The 20451-nt window shown below is 47.7% G+C and overlaps 2 protein-coding genes across 3 annotated transcripts; one reads left to right on the top strand and one right to left on the bottom strand.

Annotated features, from left to right (window-relative positions):
- The first annotated feature begins 2580 nt into the window (after positions 1-2580).
- Positions 2581-10971, top strand: GPAT2 (glycerol-3-phosphate acyltransferase 2, mitochondrial). Of its 2 annotated transcripts, XM_049785057.1 has the most exons (16): positions 2581-2667; positions 3305-3378; positions 3755-3859; positions 4023-4139; positions 6436-6535; positions 6895-7028; positions 7320-7416; positions 7509-7721; positions 7864-7983; positions 8312-8394; positions 8732-8850; positions 9363-9433; positions 9526-9766; positions 9850-9998; positions 10120-10197; positions 10936-10971. In XM_049785057.1, the coding sequence occupies exons 1-16, from the start codon at positions 2581-2583 to the stop codon at positions 10969-10971; spliced, it is 1824 nt and encodes a 607-aa protein (XP_049641014.1). The 2 variants fall into 2 exon arrangements, with proteins under 2 accessions (XP_049641014.1, XP_049641015.1); XM_049785058.1 differs by lacking the exon at positions 10120-10197 and having other exon boundaries at positions 9508-9766.
- A 1075-nt stretch (positions 10972-12046) lies between these two features.
- Positions 12047-18667, bottom strand: LOC126024650 (fumarylacetoacetate hydrolase domain-containing protein 2A). The gene is made up of 7 exons (XM_049785093.1): positions 18380-18667; positions 17549-17765; positions 13868-13927; positions 13537-13699; positions 12564-12672; positions 12388-12475; positions 12047-12248 (listed from the first exon to the last, which is right to left on the bottom strand). Exons 1-7 carry the CDS (start codon positions 18622-18624, stop codon positions 12186-12188), a joined length of 945 nt encoding a protein of 314 aa, XP_049641050.1. The 5' UTR covers positions 18625-18667; the 3' UTR covers positions 12047-12185.
- Positions 18668-20451: the final 1784 nt, after the last annotated feature.

Here is a 20451-nt window from a genome sequence, read left to right as displayed (position 1 = left end):
TGCCTGCTAGAGCCCAGAGAACATCCTAGATGGCCGAAGCTGCGCAGCTCAGCACGAGCGGGCCCAACTCCATGTTGCGCAGCCCCGGTCACGTGCGAGCCTTCTGAGCCAGCGCGCATCCTCATTGGCTCCCGGACTGCATTTCCGGTGGCGGTGCGCAGGCGCGGGCCTCGGGCCTCCTGGGACGGCTGCTTTGGCGGGAGTTGTTGGCGGGAGCGAGGTGAGTCCCCGGGGGTTTCTCCAGGCTGGGGCTGGTCGGCGTTGCTCCATGGCTGCGGGGGAGGAGGGAACCCTACAGTTGAGTCGCTCCGGTTCTCTCCGGAGGCCCCCCTGCCACCTTGGGGTGTCTGTGGAAGCCCCGCCCTGCTGCGAGAGGCCTACCGTGAGGACCATATGGAGTGCAGAGGATCGAACCCTGATCTTGCCCTCATCGGCTGCATGCAAGGCAAACAAACGTCCTACCAGCCCCATGGAAATTCTTGGTTAAAAAAAACCCGTTAACAAGCCCTTTAAGTTTAAATGTGGGTGATAAGATATCAAGTAAGAGAATCTTCTATAAGTCTATTTGATCCATTTGGCCCTTAGGGTGCTTCCCTCCTAGAGGTAAGAGAGCTTAAGTGGAAGGAACTCTAGGCGGTCCAGACCCCACCCCCATCCTCATAGATAAGTGGGGGTTGGGGGCCTCAGGTGCAAGAAAAAAAAAACTTGTAGAACTGACCTTGAGATTGTAGGAGTTGAGCAGTTACTTGGCTTATTTAGCTAATGGGAGTTTTACTCCTTGCCGTTGTAATTGGATTTTGAGAGTGGGGTGGTAGGAGGGTGGGAAGTAGACCTCCTCTTTGCAAAGCAGGAGACCAGGATTTCCCCCTAAATGCAGCCTCGGCGTGGAATCCTTGAAGTCAGATGTCTCTGAATAGCCAGTGCATTTTGGTGAGCCTGCCCAGAACCTAATTTTCGGTCTAAAGTGTCTGGATAGGGGAGAGGAGGAGAGATCCACAGGAATTGTGGAAGATGAGATTGGTTAGCATACTGGCACTTCTTGGGTTCATCTCAGGAAACTGACTGCGGGGCAGACAGAGATGAATGCATGCTTGTAGGCCACTTGAATAGGATGTGGGAAGTGAGACCTCATTCAAGAAGAGACTCCTTGTCCAGCAAACTTGGACACAGGAAACTGAGGAAGAAAGTAAAAGCCTTAGGGGACTCAGGTGTCATGACTTAGATCCATCAGGAAAAGCTCCCGTATGCTTAGTGTACGAAGGGAAAGAGGCTAATGTGAATAATTCGACCAGTGGGTTCCCATCAAGGACGTCGTGGTTGTTTTGGAGCTCAATTTCTGTGCCAGTAGGGACTTAGTGTTTTTTTTTTGTTTGTTTTTTGTTTTTTTTTTGGGGGGGGGGTTCTGGCCCACACCCGGTAACGCTCGGGGGTTACTCCTGGCTATACACTCAGAAGTTGCTCCTGACTTGGGAGACCATATGGGACGCCGGGGGATCGAACCGAGGTCTGTCTAAGGCTAGCGCAGGCAAGGCAGGCACCTTACCTCTAGCGCCACTGCCCTGCCCCAGGACTTAGTGTTTTTAAATTGATTTATCTTCAGTTTTTTAGCCACACTGGCAGTGCTCAGAGGACCACATGGGATGCCGAGGATCAAACTCAGTTGGCTTGATGCTTTTTAAAATGAAGGCAGATGCTTACTAGCGCAGAGAATATTGCTGTAGAAGGGAGGGGGCTGAGGAGATAAAATGTGGGCTCTTCTGTGGAGAATGCTTTGTAAGAGTGACTCAGCTGTGCAGAATTGTCTTGTTTACAGCGAGATGAACATTGTTAGGTCTTCGTGGGTTTTTAGTGTCTTTTCAGCTGCCTCCACCTAGTATCTGGACCCCATTCCTATAATGATTAATGGATCAGGGGCTTTCTTCTTGTGTGCAATAGTAAGAAGAGCATTACGTAGGACTTGATAGCCTGTGCTAGTGGTCCTATTCTTCTTTGGCATTCACATGCATTTTTCCTTCCAAGTCATTCTTGTTCTTTACCTATACACAGAAGGAATCGGAATCTCCAGTACAGTCTCCAACTATGTTGGGAGACAGCAGGTAGGTATTGTAGGTAAAACAATCTTCCTGTTAGCTGGAGGGAGCCTTTGATAAGGAACACCACTGGCTCCTTAGAGAAAATGGTTTTTTGATTCAAACCAGCTTCTAGTATATTTCTCATCATTGCTAGCCTGGGGATATGAACATGTGGACCAACCCAGGAATACCTGTTTGCTGGTATTCTCTTGAATCCCTATGTTTTTCTACCTCTCCATAGGTTCCTGTGTAGAGAGAAGGGGAGAAAGGTGACCAGTTCTTAGATCTTATAAGACTTCCATGGATACCATGGAGGAATTCAGACACAAAACCCAGCAGAGTGGCCAGAAGGTAATATGACTCCTCCATTCCTTGAACACCATCTTCTCTTCTACTTCTCCTATATCCCTCATTTACTGAGCCTCTGCCCTTCTGCTAAAGACTTTAACTCCTCTCATCTCTCCATATGGCCCTTTTCCAGACCATCCAATGGTCCTCAGGCTTTGGAATGAAACTGGAGGCTGTTATCCCATTTCTGGGGAAATATCGCCCCTTTGTGGGCCGATGCTGCCAGACCTGCACTCCCAAGAGCTGGGTGAGTGATGGAGGACCAGGATCTACCCTGGGAAGCAGCTTCTTCTAAGTCTTTCAAGCTTCACCTTCCCTGCTAAGAAGGTGAAAATGCCCTGCCTTTGCACTGACAGGAGTATAGATGTACTGGCATTGGTTGTATTGCTGATAAGGGACTGTCTTGTCACAGGCCTAGCGGGAGAAGTCAGAGGGGTCTGAATTGAGGGTGTGGCCAGATACTGATTATGCTTCTATAAATCCTGTTGTAAATTTTTTGAACATTGCCTATTCAGTTTCCCCAAAAACTCAGAACATGTTGAAGGTCTTTAGTGTATCCATGCCTTGTTGCAGGAACCAATGGGACACAGGGGTCTGATGGAGATCTAGGCTGTGTCTTCTCTGCTGTTGATGAGAGACATTAGAGACTGGCCAGTAGAGTGAGTCTTAGAGCATAAGCCTTTCCATATTGTCCATAGAACCCTTTCTTGAGAAAGCTTCAGGAGTTGGGGGTGAACATCTTTTGAGAAATACTGATATAATTCATTATCCTGGTAGACTTAATAGTATTTTAGCAAAAAATAGCACAGAAGAGCATGGACTTTCTTTTGCTGGCTTGTAAAGGCCCCCTGCAGGATACGTTGTTCTTGCTTCCTCTTGGGCAGGAGTCTCTATTTCACAGAAGCATAATGGATCTAGGCTTCTGCAATGTGATCCTGGTGAAAGAGGAAAATACCAGGTAGGCATATCTGGGGTTTGGGCAGAGATTGGGCAAGGCCCTTGGGTGCAGAATGGCTATAGTAATTTTATTCCACAGATCCAAAAAAAAAAAAAAGGCTTCTTCCCTGTTTTTACATACACCTAAGTTGGAACAGGCAGCCTTAGAGCTCTCCTATAGTTCTTTCATTGCCATCTCTGGATTGCCTACTCTATGTACAGTCTGTACCCCATCTTGCAGGGATGGGGGTGGAAATGGGGCATAGACAGGCAGGTACTTCTTTTTCCAGTTCTGATAAGCTAGACCATGTTTTCCCAGACCCTGGGGTGAAAGTCCTTTGCCTTAGTTGAGGGCAGATATCTGAAAGCTCACACCCTGGTCTGGGGACTTTGTCCAGGTTTCGGGGCTGGTTGGTTCGGAGGCTTTGCTATTTCTTGTGGTCAATGGAGCAGCACATACCCCCTTGTCAGGATGACTCACAGAAGATCCTGGAAAGCTTTGGGTGAGGAGGCAGGAACTGGAGTTTAAATGGCATTTTCTGGGTCCTCTAAAGAATGACAGGGGGATGTGGTTGGGTATTATCTTTGCCTGGGACCTTTGTTTAAAGTGGGGAGGGTGAATTTCTGGAGGCCTGCCTCAGCCTGACCACTAACTCCATATTACAGGGTACAGAGTGTCATCTCAGAGAGAGCTGGGGGCAGCGAACTCACCAGCTCTATGAAGAAAGAGGTGCAGCATATCCTGGGCCACATTCAGGCCCCATGCTACTCCTTTCTACTTAGGTAACTGTAATGGTCAGGACCTCTGTGTCTTGGAGAGGGGGTATGGGTAGAGTTTGGGGTGATTGGTTTCTCTCCTGGGAGCCAGATGGTATGTTTTCAAGAAATTTCTTTGAGCAGATATTCCTGAATTGGACCCTTTGAGATCTTGGAAGCACCAAGGAAGGTTCTTCTTGGTGGAACCAGTCAGGGTTCTGATCTGAGCTGTCCTCCACATTAGGTCCAGGTCCTCATAAATGCATACCTGAGTATTGTCTCTCTCATGAGTAGAAGTCAGGGGAGGGGAGTTACCCCAGGAACCTCTAGTGTCTCAGATGCCAGTAGCCCTGCCATTCTTTCATTCTCCCCAGCTTAATTTCCTATGGAGAAAGAGGTATAGTGGTCAGTCTCTTAATCTCATAGGCTCACATGCTCCTTCCTACATTCATTCATATGTTCATTCATTCATTCAGTCACCACATGCTTGTACTCATATTTGGCACAAGATGCAGCTTTTCTTAGATTCAGGACACTGTTTCAGTGAGTGAAGAGATTGCACAGGTCAGAGAGAACAGAGATACACATGGCTGCAAGAAGGATGGCCAGAAGCTATAGAGATATATAATAGATAGATATATAGATAGATATATGATAGATAGATGAGAACATGAAGGGACAGAAGGAAGAGACTTGAAAGCCAGGATCAACTGAAGGGAAAAGAGCCAGCCACAGGTTGCAACAGTAGGGTAACAGCCTTACTAGAGGGGACAGCATGAGCTATAGTTCCAGTAAAGGGGTGGATTTTCTCAAGAACCTGATGTGTTTGGAAGTATGTCAGAGAGGGAGAGATTCATCTTCCACAGGTGTGTGCCACAGGCTCTGTGCTCAGGGATCAGAAAGACCATATGGGTTGCTGGGCATCTAACTCGCTATACTGTCACTCCAATCTCTTGATTTCTTAGTTTAAGCCAGTAGAATATTTTTTTGTTTTATGGTGTCATGGATCAAACGTAGGGCCTCATATATGCAAGTGTTGTCCACAGAGCTACCCCCCAACATCAGTGGAAAGGTTTAAGCAGAGAATTACAGGATTGATTGGGACCAGATAGAGAGCTGAAGACTTCTGGATGATGGCTAGATGGGAGAAGGAGGTGATAGAAAAGGAAGGTGGATTGAGTGAGCTCTTATGGGTGGGGAAGCATGATGAAAGAGAATTATAGACCTTCATCCTTTGAGGTAGAGAAACATGATGAAAGGAGAGAATCACAGGAGAGCAAGTTTCTAGCCAAGAACCATGTGATGGACAGGAGTGAGACAGGATCACAAGGATTGTTTAGTTCATAAGGTTTCATATGTCATGCTGGTGGAGAAAATGAGGCCAGTTTCTTAGATGAGTATGGAGCTCAGAGAGAAACCTGGGAATGAGAGAGAGAGAGAGAGAGAGAGAGAGAGAGAGAGAGAGAAAACAAGGTTATGCATGCCTTGATAGAGGTCACCTAAACAAGATCAGGAAGTTGAAATTATTGATGACCTTGTCCAGTTCCACCATTAGTTTTTGATAGCAGAGACTGTCCCTTCCTTGGTCTCACCATCATTATACCAGCACTTCCTGTCTTTCTGTCCCTCCTGGCTTAGCTTCTATTCTTGGAATACGAATTCTCTGTGAAGGAGGGAGTGGACACACCTGCTTCTGTTTGAGCATGGACATCTATCTTCTCTATATAGCATAAGAAAGAATGCTAAGAAAAAAACCACTAGATAAAAAAACTGGTTTCTATTATGAGTGAGATTTTCAAAGGAGCACAAAGTTTTCTCCAGAGCTTTGATCTCAGCCATTTCATGCTTTCCGGAGAATAAGGCACCATTAGAAGAGGGCAAGCTTGTGCACCGCATCTCCATGCCTCCTGCATCGAGCTTCCCATAGTTCAGAACTTCTGTCATTAAATCTGGTATCCTATTTGTCCACTAGACACCCACCCCTTTCCTCATGACTTTGTCCCTGCAGCTATAGCATTTCATATTTTAGAAACTCCTCATTTATTTCACTTTTCCTGTCAGCGTGCCCAATGATTTGTGGAGTCTTGATCTCTGATCTCTTTTGGGGCAAATGGAGACAGGATGTTCCGAAGTTGCACCGTAAGATCTTGGGAGATTGAGAACTTCACAGGCAACCTACAAGTGTCAGACTCACTTTCTATTCCAGTGACATCACTTCTCAGCTTTCTTTTATTTCATGTATTCTGTCATGTCTGAGCCACATTTTTTTCTGTAGCGGGGATAGTAAGTTTCTGCCTTTGTGGACACTGGTATCACTCTCTAGGATCTTCAGTTGGTTGATGCTGCGATTCCTGAACTGCCTCTTCCTCAATGTGCAGCTCCACAAGGGTCAGATGAAGATGGTCCACAAGGCTATGCAGGCGGTGAGGCCTGCCTTCCATTGGGATGGGGACGGGAGGGGGCAAAAAGTCAGCCAAGCACTAAAATTGGGGCCAGCCCAGTCAGCTGGTGGGAAAAATCTCCTTCTCTGTGACGACCTTCTTTTAGTGTCTCACAGTCCTGTTCCCTTGGGGAGTCCTCTAACGTCTTTTCATCATGGTCTTAACAACCATGTGAATTACCTTAAAATTGCCAGAGCTGCTCTACTTTTAGGAAATGTGTTCACAAGAAGAACTGCTAGCTGAATTCCCCCCTTCTCTGAGGTTGCTCTGGGTCTGGAAGCACAGGGTTTTCGCCCCTTTTGTTTGGTTTGACATTTCCCTCTGGCTCTTTCCTGGAGCAGGGCTCTCCACTTGTCCTCCTCTGTACCCACAAGTCACTTCTGGATGGGATCCTGCTGCCCTTTGTGCTATTCTCTCAGGGCCTTGGTGTGCTCCGTGTTGCTTGGGACCCCCGCATCTGCTCTCCCACCCTCAGGTAAATACCTTGTGCCTCTAGATAGACATGGAGAAGTCCTTAGCAGGGCAGTGTGTGGGGTTGTGTATGGAGCTGTGTTGGCAGCAGCTTCCAGAAACTTCCTTGCTGACATTTCTGCTCTCAACTTGTCAGCTGCCTCCTGTGGGACGCGTAGGGAGAGTTAGCAGTGGGCCACAGGACTGTGCCTGGTATCAGTGTTCGCACAGGCTGGGTGGGCAAAGTTGTCACAAAACAGCTCAGTCCTATCTCCTGGGCCCCATTTCTCATCATTCTCTGCCCTGTGTCCCACAGATCTCTGCTGAGGAAGCTCGGGGGGATTTTCCTGCCTATAGAAACCCTCTCCCTTGACAGCTCTGAGGGGGTCCTCACAAGGGCTGTGGTCCATGCGGTGAGTGCCCTGGTACTTGTATATGGGACCAGGCTGAGGGGACAAGGAGCTATGTCTGCTCTAACACTGATGTCTGATACTCCTCATTCTAGGTTGTGGAACAGCTGCTAGTCAGTGGGCAGCCCTTGCTCATCTTCTTGGAGGAACCCCCTGGGGTCCAGGGTCCACGGATGTCAGCCCTGGGCCAGGCCTGGTTAGGATTGGTAATACAGGCTGTCCAGTTGGGCATTATCCCAGATGCCATGCTGGTGCCAGTGGCCACCACCTATGACATGGTTCCAGATGCACCTTCTGATGAATACCGTGTGAGTCTCCTGCTTCAAGGGAGAGATCGTTGAACACTACCCCTTAGTTCCACTGAGGCTGGGCAGTGGTAGGTGCAAAGGAACCCCCTATGATCATCAGTGTTAAGGCTGTTACCTTAACTCAACCCCTTTCTCCCTGCAGGCCCTAGCCCCACTGGGGCTATGGACAGGAGCCCTGGCTATCTTGCGGAGCTTGCGAGGCTGGGGTGGCAGTCACCGGGCCTGTGTCCGTGTGCACTTGGCCCAGCCCTTCTCCTTACAGGTATGGAACCTTTGGGGCAAGGCTGGTCTGCCCTGGAGCTTCCAATCATTTGGCTCTCAAAAGCTCTGTGGAGGGGACTGGAGCAGGTAGCGTGTTTACCTTGCATGCAACACTCTGGTTTGATCCCTGGCACCCTACATGGTCCAGGAGTATTTCCTGAGTGCAGAGCCAAGAAGTATTGCGCTTCTAGCAACTCCGGCTTTGGCCCTATCCCAAGCATAGCAAAACCAAATTTCTGCAGAGATAACCTTTCTTACCCCCAGGTAGACCTTATGAAGGTTTCCTGTCACCTGAGATAGGCAATGTGAAGTCTTTTTTTCTTGAGCAGGAATACACCAGCAATGCCAGAAGCTGCTGGGGCAGCAGGCAGACCCTGGAGCAGTTGCTGCAGCCCATTGTGCTGGGCCAATGGTAGGAGCAGGGATGTGTGTGGGTGTCAGGGCGAGAAGAGTAACTAACGCTTTGGCTGCAGTTTATTAGCTAGCACCACTCCCGTACTCGCACAGACATATCACTAGGCATAACTTTCTTATATTCTCCTTGGGATCATCCAGGATAGTGCCAGCATCCCCTCCCATGTCTGTAACTGGATAGTCTTGAGTATGGGATATTGCACCCAGGTTTCAAGGAGCAGCCTCTGCTGCTGGTCTGGGAAGGGATAACTCCTTTGTTGAGAAAACACTGGGCTCCTGAACAAGTGAGTTTAGGTTTGATTCCTGAAATACTGGGAGATTTATCTCTGTTCTAGTACTGCCGTGCCGGATACTGAAAAGGAACAGGAGTGGATCTCAGTAACGGGTCCCTTTCTGGCACTCAAGGAAGAGGACCAGCTACTTGTCAGGAGGCTGAGCCATCACGTCCTCAATGGTGAGGGAAAGAATTACTAAGCCTTTGGGGGAGGGTCCTGAGCAGCCCATTCTCTGCTGGGGTTTCTCTCTCTTCCTCTCACCTTCCATTCTGTGTTCCTGCACCCCTTACCAGAGCCAGAAGGGGCAGTGCCCTACACAGAGTGGGCTCTGACAACATCACCATTATTATTGTCTTCTCCAGTGCTTCTTTATAGCAGAGACGAGGGAGTTGGTGGGTGGTGGGCCTGAAAGGCAAGGAGGGCCCTGAGCTCCCAAACCTGGCTCTTGGCATCTTTTCAGATAAGTACCAGTTCTCCACTGGGGGGGGGTGGCACTCAAAAATCTGTCTCATGACCCCTTCTCTGGAGTGGATTTATGGTGGCAGCAGGGTGGGAAGGGTTATGGTAGTTACTAAAGGGAGCCAGGAGAGGAGTGTTTTTGGCTTGTGATGGCTTGTGAAGGTATTGGGGGACCAGGGCGGGCTGCCAGGACTGGGCTTCTCACTAGCATCCTCCTCCTCCCCTGCTCCAGCTAGCGTGGCCAGCGCTGCAGTTATGAGCACAACCATCATGGCAACGCTACTGCTGTTCAAGCACCCAAAGGTCTGTAGACACAGTGTGGAAGGGGGCTGGAGGTGGTGGGCTTCCTGCTCAGCCCCTGTACTGCCCCCCCCCAGGGTGTGTTCCTGTCCCAGCTCCTGGGGGAGTTCTCCTGGCTAACAGAAGAGACGCTCCTGCGTGGCTTTGATGTGGGCTTCTCAGGGCAGCTGCGGTACCTGGTGCAGCACACACTGAGCCTGCTGCGGGCGCAAGTGACCCTGCTACGCATCCATCAGGGAGACTTGCTGGTAGTTCCACGGCCTGGCCCGGGTCGCACACACCTAGCACGCCTGAGTGCTGAGCTGCTGCCTGCCTTCCTGAGTGAGGCTGTGGGTGGTGAGTGCTCATAGCCAGGGTGGGCAGGGCGCCTCTTGAGGCCTGGGGGATGGTATCCTTCATCTCACAGGCCTCTTTCCCAGCCTGTGCAGTGCGAGGGCTGCTTGCAGGCCGAGTGCCACCAGAGGGGCCATGGGAGCTACAGGGCATTGAGCTGCTGAGCCAGAATGAGCTGTATCGTCAGATCCTGCTGTTGCTACACTTGCTGCCACAGGACTTGCTGCTACTACAGGTCAAACCACCCCTTCCAGACTAGTTCACTCCTGATTAAAGGGACCTGGTTCTGCCTATGCCCCATTCTGATGCTTCTCATCACCTGCCTCTATGCCATAAGGACATTTTTCTCTCCACAGCCCTGCCAGTCTTCCTACTGTTACTGCCAGGAGGTCTTGGACCGTCTCATCCAGTGTGGGCTTCTGATTGCTGAGGAGGTACACAGGGCAACTGGAGACCAAGTCACTGCTTGGAGTCTAGCTTCCCCTGTGCCCTGTGTGTGATGGCTGGGTGTGGCTTCTACTTTTCTCCTTGGAATTTAGTGAACCACATCTTCCCCGGGCCAGCGGGTATCCATTAGGACCAAACTGGACAAAGTGCAAGTTGTTTAAGCTGTCAGAGTTTGGCATAGCCCTGGGCATCTTTTGGGTCCCCTAGATTTGCCCTTGCTGCTTTTGCTCCCATGTGCCTGGCTTCTGTAGCCAGCGTGGCAGGAACCAATGACTCCCATGACCCCTAGATTCCAGGTTCTCGTTCAGCCTGTGACACAGGGCGAAAGCGTTTGAATGCAAAGCTGCTATGGAAACCAAGTGGGGATTTTACTGATAGCGACAGTGATGACTTCGAAGAGGCCGAGGGCCGGTACTTCAGGGTGTGTTGGGAGATTCCCCTGGGGAGGAGCAGATGGGAGGGGGCAATGGGCCTGCCCTCACCCTGCCTGTCTTCCTCTAGCTCAGTGAGCAGTCTCGCTGCCCTGACTTCTTCCTCTTCCTCTGCCGACTGCTCAGCCCACTGCTCAAGGCCTTTGCCCATGCTGCTGCCTTCCTCCGCCAGGGGCAGCTGCCAGACACTGGTGAGGCCTATATGGCTCTAGCCATCCTTGGGAGAGACAGAGCATGGGGCAGATGTTCTGTACACACAGTAGATCCTTGGCTTAGGCCTTTTCTTTCCTGCAGAGTCAGGCTTTGTGGAGCAGCTGCTCAAGTTTCTGAAGGCCACTGCCCAGGAAGAAGGATCCTTTGGTGAGTTCCACATGCCAACCCAGGCTGGTAGGTTGCCAGGGAGGGTCTGCTAGTGTGCTGCCCCCTGTTGGGCAGTAATGGTGATGGCCTTATTCTAGAAAGATGGAGGGCTGCAGACTAGAGGTCCTTTGGCTTCATTTAGTCTAAACTGGAAAGGTAGTTTGTTTTTCTAAGAGGATTGAGAAGCTGGTACCCAGTGGCTCCTTGCCTCCCTACAGCCTGTGCCTCTCTCTCCCCTCCAGAGTGTGCAGACCCCAGTCTTGCCATCAGTGCTATCTGGACCTTCAAGGATCTGGGGGTAAGAAGGGCCAGTCTTACCATTGTATTGTCCCCCTGCCTCCCATCTCCAGCTCCACCCTGATAGAGTTCTCAGTGAAGCCCACAGCACCCACCCTAAAATTTGTTAGTATGTCCCGAGAATAGGTGTGATGACAGCAGTTACAGGTACTCTGCTCAAAAAGTTGATTGTTTCCCGTCTCTCACAATGTCCCGAATACTGTCTCCTTGACTTCCTTAGTCTTTGTGGCAGCACTTGTACACCTATACTGAGTCCTCACTGCATGCTGCAGATGGACAGTGACCAGGGGGAGTGCTCACTGCCCTTCTCTGTGACCCAGGTACTGCAGCAGATACCTGGTCCTGAAGGCCCAATACTCCACCTGTCCCCTACATTTGCCAGCTGGGACAATCAGGACAAACTGGAACAGTTCATCCGACAGTTCATTTGTAACTAGAACTGTGGATGTGAGACTTCTCAGCTGCTGAATAGTCATACCTCCTAGTGAGAATACTGGGAAGACCATATCCTTAGGCTGGACTGTAAAATCCTTGAAGTTTGGTATCTTTCGTGGCCTCTTGCTTTTCCTTTCTGTGTAATAAATGAGAAAACTTGTGTCTTTTCCAGAACTCAGCAATGTTTTTGTGTCGTTGAACCTATAGTTTCTGCATCCTCTCCCCATGCCCTCTACCCCCAAGATGTTCTTTATCTCTTGTTCCTTGAAACAAACTCTAAAAATATGACCAGCAATAACGGACTGAGCTGCTGCTTTGGTCTGAAAATTTATTGAAGGGAGGGACTTGTCTCTTCTCCATCTGGAATAGGATGCTACTGGGCTTTTCCCTGGCAGGCATCCCAATCAATGCTTCCACCTCATGCCCTAAGCCCTATGTCTGTGCAGAAGCCATTACACCACCTTGTTGATGATGACACCTATTTCTTCAATCTCACACTGGACTTCATCACCCTTCTGCAACAAAGCAGAGCATGATGCTGTCAGTCCTTCTGTCTGGCATGTCTACACACATGTAGGCCTGGGATAAACAAGTCTAAACCAAGCTCTTAGGTTGTCTGGCCCTTTATCCCATTCCTCCTTCGAGCCAACCTACCTTAAGAAACACAGGAGGTTTTCTGAATACACCAACACCTGGAGGGGTTCCAGTCAGGATGACATCCCCCGGGTAAAGTGTGGCAAACCTGGGGTAAAAGGGCCAGGTAAGGCCATAGGTGGAGGGCCCAGCTCAGCATCCACATAGATACATAAGGCAAGCCTTGTCCCACTTACCGGGAGACCCATGCTATCAGCTCTTCCGCCTTAAATACCATCTGGTTGGTATTGCTGCTCTGGACTATCTCCCCATTAACTTGACAGCAGATCTTTAAGTTGTGTGGATCTGAAATGCAAAAAACCCCAAAAACTTAAGGTTCTTCCTTATCCCCAAACCCTGTTTGAAAACTCCAGGAGACTTGGAACTTGGTGCGTGATGTGTGCAGGCTTATTAGGGTGTGTGTTAGCCTCTGCAACACTCCCAGAACTCTATTGCCACTCCCAGCTCGGCACAGCCTACTCTGGAAATACTGGTCTTGGACCTCTGTGCATCTACCACTTGGCACAATACCTGCCAGGTACTTGAGTGAGTTAAGGAGGTTATTGCGGATCCTAAAGGGAGAGATAAAAATGACTATTTTCCCCCCCTTAAAAATATCCTTTCATAGCAAAGGCTGACAACTACAAAAACAAAAATGATTCAGCGGGCCCAGAGAGATAGCACAGCAGCGTTTGCCTTGCAAGCAGCCGATCCAGGACCTAAGGTGGTTGGTTCCCCATATAGTCCCCTGTGCCTGCCAGGAGCTATTTCTGAGCAGACAGCCAGGAGTAACCCCTGAGCACCGCCGGGTGTGGCCCAAAAACAAAAACAAAAGATTCAGCATCTACAAAGCAATAGGAAACAGCAGAGGCAGTGGCACTAATTGTACCTGATGTTAGTGGGGTCAGCTTATCTATAATGGTACTGACTTTTGGTGGGCTTTGTTTTTCCTCAATAACACTCCACATGTCTACTCCTAATGGATGCTCCTGCATCTTCCTGACTGCAAACATGTATGGGCTTTGTGACAGTCATTCTGTGATGCTTAAGGGCCCGTTTTGCTTCTTCCCAACTCAATCTTCTAGCTGGTGACAACTAGAAGCCAAGTCTATCCATCAGCGGTAGACGTGTATTTGTGTAAGCTGTCTTCATGTTATTCATGAAACCCACCTGCTATACTCTCCTTGGTCACCAAGGCAGGTCCCAAGGGGCAGAAGGTGTCAAAGGTTTTTCCCAGAAGCCACTGTTTTCCATTTCGTTTCATTTGCCAGTCACGAGCACTTACGTCATGTGCTACAGTGAAACCAGCCACATGAGCCATGGCATCTGTGGTCTACGGGGAATAGAGGGGTTGCTAGGTCACAAAGACGCCAACCTTACAATAGGAGCTCAGAGCCTTCACCCCACATTAACGACCAGAGCTAGTCAGTGAATCAGTATTGGGCAGGTTAGTGCCCACCACTTACCAATGCCAGGGGCAGCTGCTACCCTCCCATCTCACCTTTATGTTCTTGCCTTTCTTTCCAATGACCACGGCCAGCTCCACCTCCCAGTCCACCTCCTGCGGAGTGTGAAGGAACAATGACTAGCCTGTTTCTGGGGCCCAGATCAGGTTGAGGCACCATTCACTGTGCCTCAGGGCTTGAATCTCTAACTGGAGGGCTCCATTGGCCACATACATAACCACAAGCAAGAGTAAAGTGAGTAGTTGGGGAGTCTACTTGTAGACTCCAAAATTTTGGGCAGTGTCAGGTAGCACAATGTAAGAATGACTGCTCATTCTAATTAAAGGAAAATATCTGGGGCCTGTGAGTAAAAGTCACTCAAAAACAAAAAACAAAACCAAAAGCAGGCAACTGTGTGTCAGGCACTGCTCAATGTGCTTGAATAGCTTTACCTGAGTAATAATTAAACCATCGAAATAAATGTGAGCAAGTGGCTTGAATAAGCAGTTTATAATACACACATTCACACATACACAATAAAAAAACTAGTTCAGTCCTTTGCTAATCAGCAAAAGGACAAAATAGATACAACGTAAGCATTCAAATGGGAGTAAGGAATCAGTGTTGGTCCTGGAAGCACACCACACACCTGGTGTAGGTGTTGAGGATCTCCTTACTAGAAAGAACTAGTGTTTGGTGGGATTGGCTCATTCTACCTGAAACATTCTGGGTAGAAAGCAAGGGAGTGCTGAGAAACTGATGGAGAATGCCAGCTAGCTAAATTAAGGGCCATTAACTAAACAAAAATAATGTGCTAAGGGCCAGAGCAATAGTACAATGGTAAGGCACTTGCCTTGAACACAGCCAATCCAGGTTTTATCCCGGCATCCCATATAGTCCTCAATCTGCCAGGAGTGATTCCTGCATGTACTGCCAGGCGTAGGCCTTGAGCTCCACCAGTTATGTACCGCACCCTCAACTGGGTAAAAATTAAAAGCAGATGGGGCCATAGTGATAGTGCAGTGGTAGGGCATTTGCCTTTCATGTGGCTGATCGAGGATGGACCTGGGTTCGATCCCCGGCGACCATATGGTCCTCCAACCTAGGAGCAATTTCTGAACGCATAGCCCGGAGTAACCCCTAAAGCATCACTGGGTGAGGCCCAAAAACCAAAAGCCAAAAAAAAAAAAAAAAATTAAAAGCAGATGTTTTCAGTGACAAGAGGAATAGTAAAAATAGGTGGGAGGCAATGTTTGACAAAATACTAAAAGCAGATGTCCAAGAGAAAGATGACCTTTTATGGCAATGAAGATAGCACAGCAGGTAGGGCAGGCATGTGCTCTGCATGCAGCCAAGTTCAAGTCCCAGCATTCCGTATGGCCCCCCTAAGCACTGCCAGGATGTTAATGTATTTAAGGGAATTACTGTCAATGTATATTTAAGGGGTGATGATGTTCCCCAACAACAATTGGACTGCGACATGGGGGTGATGACGCTCCCCTTCCCCCCTTATGAACAACTGCTACTATATAAGGTAAAGTCTGGCAGTTGCAGGGGGGTGGCAGGAAAAATACCAGAGCAGAGCCTGCTGGCCAGGGACAGAGGCCCAGGCCCCCAGCTGAGCCAGGCTTGATACAAAGCATTAGCAAGACACAACTTGCTCTGCCTTTCTCTCTTTCCCTCTGCATGAAATATAGCTGATTGGCTCTGGAGCTACAGGATGGTGACATGTCTCTTTTCTCTCCTTTCTTCTCTCCTCTCCTCTTCTCTCTCTCTCTCTCTCTCTCTCTCTCTCTCTCTCTCTCTCTCTCTCTCTCTTTTCAGGTGATGTATAGCAATAATAGCAATAAAAAGCAACCCCCCCACCCCGTGCATACAAGGATACACACACACACACACACACACACACACACACACACACACACACACACACACACACTTTGGGTAATCACATCATGATGTAATGCACATTTCCTACAGAGATCGCAAGACCATCATCAGGAAAATCAAGCTATTGAACATTAGGATGCCTATTATAAGAGTTCCATAGAATCCAGTATTAAGTCTGGAGTATCTGCTATTATGACTGCTGTATACACTCAAAACTCATGTGAAACAGGATTTGTGCCCCCAAAAAAAGAGTTCTCAGAGAATTCCCTTGACCTTTCCACCTTATGAGGATGAGGAAAAAGACAGCTATCCAACAGGAATTAGGAAGAGGGCCCTTACCAGATATCAGATCTGCAGACACCTTGATTTTTCCCTTCTTCCAAAACTGAGAATCAATTCTGTTTGTAAGCTATCCACTTTTGCTAGTGCATTCCAAATGAACTAAAACATCTGTATAGAACTTGACAAAAAGCACTACCTGAATCTAAGCAGGAAGCAAGTAGACAAATCTATGTGACATACTGAAAGCCAGCTTGCTTGGAATCTTAAAAAGAATCATGAAAGAAGGGTTAAGGAGTTTTGAGATCAGGGACAAGCAAACTAGCAAGCAAACTAGTGGGCTAAATCCAACACTTGTTTGTATCTATAAACACAGTCTTACTAGAACCTAGCCGTGATCACTCATGATCAACGATGGGCACAAAGTTGAGTTGTGTAAAAGTGGTCCTTCAGAAAAATACTGTGGATCTCTGTTCTAGATTAAAGGCACTGAAAACCAAATTACAATGTATGGCTTTGGCTGATCCGGAACCAACAAACAAGCAAAACTATTAAAAGTCTTTTTGCAGACAATTAGAAATATTCCCAACTAACTAAATTTACTAAACTCAAATTTCTTAGTTATGACAATACGTTATGGTCATAAGACCATGTCCTCATTTTTAGAAGTTGGATGCATGCTTAAATTTCTAAGAATGTTCTGTCAGTGTTGGTCAAATGTTCTACACTACTCTATTCTGCTTTATTCCCAAAGACAAGAATGTATGTTGTGCTTGAGCAGGGAGAGAAAAGGTAGGAAAGAGGGAGAGAGGGAGAGGGAGAGAAAAAGAGAGAGGGAGAAAGGAAGAGAGAGAAGAGAGGGATAGAAGAGAGAAGACAGGATAGAGGACAGAGAGAAGAGACAGTGGGAGGGAGAGGAAGAATTAGGAGTAAGTATGGGAACATATTCACTGGGAATATGTAAGTATGGGAACATATGGGAACAGTGTTCACTAAATCACTTTTCAACTTCTCTATAATCTGTACAATATTAAAAAAGTTGAGACTAACAGATCAGTAAGGATATGTTAGTGAGGGTAACATATTGGATCAATTTTAGAGAAGTTCTGATACACTGCCTAGATTCTGACACAATCAAATTCTAAGTTTATTCAAAGGAAATGATCATCTACAGGTCATGTACTTAGCAACAGAGGATCACTGAATAAATTATGGCCACTGAAAACTAAGCAGTAACCGGAAATATGTCAGGAGAGAATATTTAATGACACAAAAATGTTCGCGATGGTGCCTTAGTAATTGGCAAGTTTGTGCACCGTGCAAGGATGTATAGGACTATGGAACCACTGCAGAGACACAGCAGAGCACTAACATCGCAGGCCCAGAGCATTGGGAGTAGGAGACACTTTGTATTTATATTTATCTAAATTCTATGAATTTTTGATAATGCAGCTGTAATGATTTCTAATCAGTGAAAGATACACACTAATTTCGCTCCAGGCAGCCTGCCACTTCTGCTTCATTCACTAGAGTGACTGACAGTGTTGGGGAGATCTGGGGACACCAACCTGACTCTCGGGAGGAAGGATGATGTCATCATAGGGACCCACGATAGAGCTGGGGAACTTGCTGAAGATGATGGGCTGCTTGGGGACGGGAACGTTCTGTTCCTTGCAATGGTCCACGTAATTCATGCCCACACACACCACTTTATCTGGCCGGGTGACTGGGGCCAGGAAGGTCACCTCTGACCGCTTTAGGACAGGCAGTTGGGCATCCAGAGCTCTACAGAGAACAGAGAAAGAGAGAGGGATGGTCGGGGTATAAGCTGGGTACAGGCAGGGGACACCCTGCAGCAGCTACAGGATATGTGATTAGACTTTTTAGATCTACAACCATCAGAGTGAGTGTGAAAATCAAGCACACACATTGCCACTATGACAGTATGGAAAACATACTGCTGCCTCTCCTGCACTGTCTAATGTTTATTCCTGCCATTTCATAGGATGTCCCTCAAAGTGGTTTTCAGTTGATTTTTCCTTCATACCTTTAGATCAAATTCCATAGAATATCCAGTTCCTAAATCATCTAGCCAAACCTGAGATCCACCTGAAAGAAAAACTTTTTGCAGTTATTTGCCTCCAGGACTTCCCCAACAATGCTGAGGACCCCAAGTTCACAGAGCCCTCCAGAAGGCAGAGACGTCTGTGGCCAAGGCAGGCAGTGCATCTGAATCAAGTTGTGGCTTTGCTACTAAATGTGTGATCTCAGGATCACCCTCCCAGGATCTCTGTAGGTCCCATCAGACTTCCTAAGTGCTACCTACTGATTGTTTCCAGGGTGAAGGGGTCACAGGGAAAAGTGGAGGAGCAGGGCTATGAAGCTGCCTGTTGATGTACCTTCTCGCCACTGAGAACGTGGCAGCTCCCTGCTCCAGGAACTCCATCATAGTTTTAGGCAGTGTGGGGTCAAAGGCATTGAGGTTGATGATTCCCCCTCCGTTTCCTGACTCCAGGCCCAAGTGTGGTCCCTTCAGGTGGGCTGTCTGAAACTGTACCAGTCGCATGCCCCGGGTTGGTTGGCAGTGCCATCTTTGGGCCTGCAGCAGAGTTGTAAGTGTCTTTCTCCAGAAGATCAGCATCATAACCTATGGAGAAAAAGAGACAGAGGAACACAAAACCCTCATTGGGATCCTCAAAGTGCCCTGAACTACAGCCTAAGTTCCTTCACCCAATCATTTATTACTGCCATACCACATGGTTATGCTCCAGCTTTAAAGCCATCTCACCATGGAAGTATGAGGTGATTGTCATTCAATTCAATGCACTGTAAAACAGCCAAGTTCTCCTGAGATGCAAGGACTTAACACTGGAGAATTCATTGTTCCTTCAGTGCTTTCTGGAAGCTTATGCTGACCACAGTGGCACTAGTAAACTCAGCCCTGACATCTTGCTCCTAGGGGAAACTAATTCAATAATCAAGGCTCTATGGAGAGGCAGTGATAGGGACTATAGCTGTGGACACCCTGCCTTTGTCTAATTTCCTTAGGAAGTTATGCTAAACTGAGAAAGGCTAGGCTATAATGAGCAAGACTAAGAATGAGCTAAGAAATGGGACCTGCATGGTTAAGTAGCCACTGGTAGAATTGGCTTCTCAAAGGAACTCTTATCCACTGTTGGTGGGAATGCTGTCTAGTCAAACCTTTATAGAAAGCAATATGGAGATTCCTCCAAAAACGGAAAATTGAGCTCCCTTACAATCTAGCTATACCACTCGTAGGAATATACCCTAGGAACACAAAAATACAATACAAAAATACCTTCCTTATACCTATATTCATTGCAGCACTATTTACCATAGTAAGACTCTGGAAACAACCAAGATGCCCTTCAACAGATGATGAATGGCTAAAGAAACTGTGGTACATATACACAATGGAATATTATGCAGCTGTCAGGAGAGATGAAGTCATGACATTTTCCTATACATGGATGTACATGGAATCTACTATGCTAAGTGAAATAAGTCAGAGAGAGAAAGATGCAGAATGGTCTCACTCATCTATGGGTTTTAAGAAAAATGAAAGACATTCTTGCAATAATTTTCAGAGACAAAAGAGAGGAGGGATGGGAGTTCCAGCTCACCTCATGAAGCTCACCACAAAGAGTGATGAGATTAGTTAGAGAAATAACTATATTGAGAACTATCCTAACAATGAGAATGTATGGTATGAGGGAAATAAAAAGCCTGTCTAGAGTACAGGCGGGAGTGGGGTGGGGAGGAGGGAGATTTGGGACACTGGGGATGGGAATGTTGCACTGGTGAAGGGGGGTGTTCTTTACATGACAGAAACCCAATCACAGTCATGTTTGTAATCAAGGTGTTTAAATAAAATATTATTTTAAAAAAAGAATTGGCTTCTCAGTTGCCACAGGCTGTTTATAATGGCATGCTGATCCTATCACCCTCCTACTTCAAATGCTTTCCACGGCTTACATGACTAAGTCAGAATCCCCATCAAACTGCCTACTTTCCTAGATAGAAGCCCCACCTTCCTGCCCAAACAGTAATCCTTTCCTTTCTCCAACAGCACAGCGTCCAGCTCTGTGTCTGCACAGCTGGTTCTCAGTTTCTCTCTGATGGTTAAACCAACAATGCAGCAGGACCTGACTTCTCTGCTTGGGAAAGCTTGAAGACATTTCCTTTCCCATTAGGTAGGGCATTTGCCTTGCACATGGCCAACCCGAGTTTTGGCATTCTATCTGGTCCTCCAAACCTGATTTCTAAGCGCAGAGCCAAGAGTAATCCCCGAGTGTTGCTGGCTGTGGCCCAAAAACCAAAATTAAAATTAAAAAAAGAAGAAGAAGAAGAAAAAGAGAAATGTGAACAGGGAGGTCCTGTTCTGAATCCCAAACTGTACACAAAGCCACTCTCTTGTTCTGTTTCTAAGTCTGGTTCGTTATTCCTCATA

This window comes from Suncus etruscus, chromosome 12, assembly GCF_024139225.1.
Source record: "Suncus etruscus isolate mSunEtr1 chromosome 12, mSunEtr1.pri.cur, whole genome shotgun sequence".
NCBI lineage: Eukaryota > Metazoa > Chordata > Mammalia > Eulipotyphla > Soricidae > Suncus > Suncus etruscus.
This window is presented reverse-complemented; position numbering and strand designations above follow the sequence as displayed.

Excerpts from the sequence above, each read along its gene's own strand:
- GPAT2 (XM_049785057.1), top strand. The coding sequence starts at position 2,581 with ATGAAACTGGAGGCTGTTATCCCATTTCTGGGGAAATATCGCCCCTTT. Across the intron at positions 4,140-6,435 it reads TGCTACTCCTTTCTACTTAG|GATCTTCAGTTGGTTGATGC; the intron begins GTAACTGTAATG and ends ATCACTCTCTAG. Across the intron at positions 10,198-10,935 it reads GGCTTCTGATTGCTGAGGAG|AGTCAGGCTTTGTGGAGCAG; the intron begins GTACACAGGGCA and ends TCTTTCCTGCAG.
- LOC126024650 (XM_049785093.1), bottom strand. The coding sequence starts at position 18,624 with ATGATGCTGATCTTCTGGAGAAAGACACTTACAACTCTGCTGCAGGCC. Across the intron at positions 13,928-17,548 it reads TCCTTCCTCCCGAGAGTCAG|GAGGTGGACTGGGAGGTGGA; the intron begins GTTGGTGTCCCC and ends CACACTCCGCAG. Across the intron at positions 13,700-13,867 it reads AGAAAGGCAAGAACATAAAG|ACCACAGATGCCATGGCTCA; the intron begins GTGAGATGGGAG and ends TATTCCCCGTAG.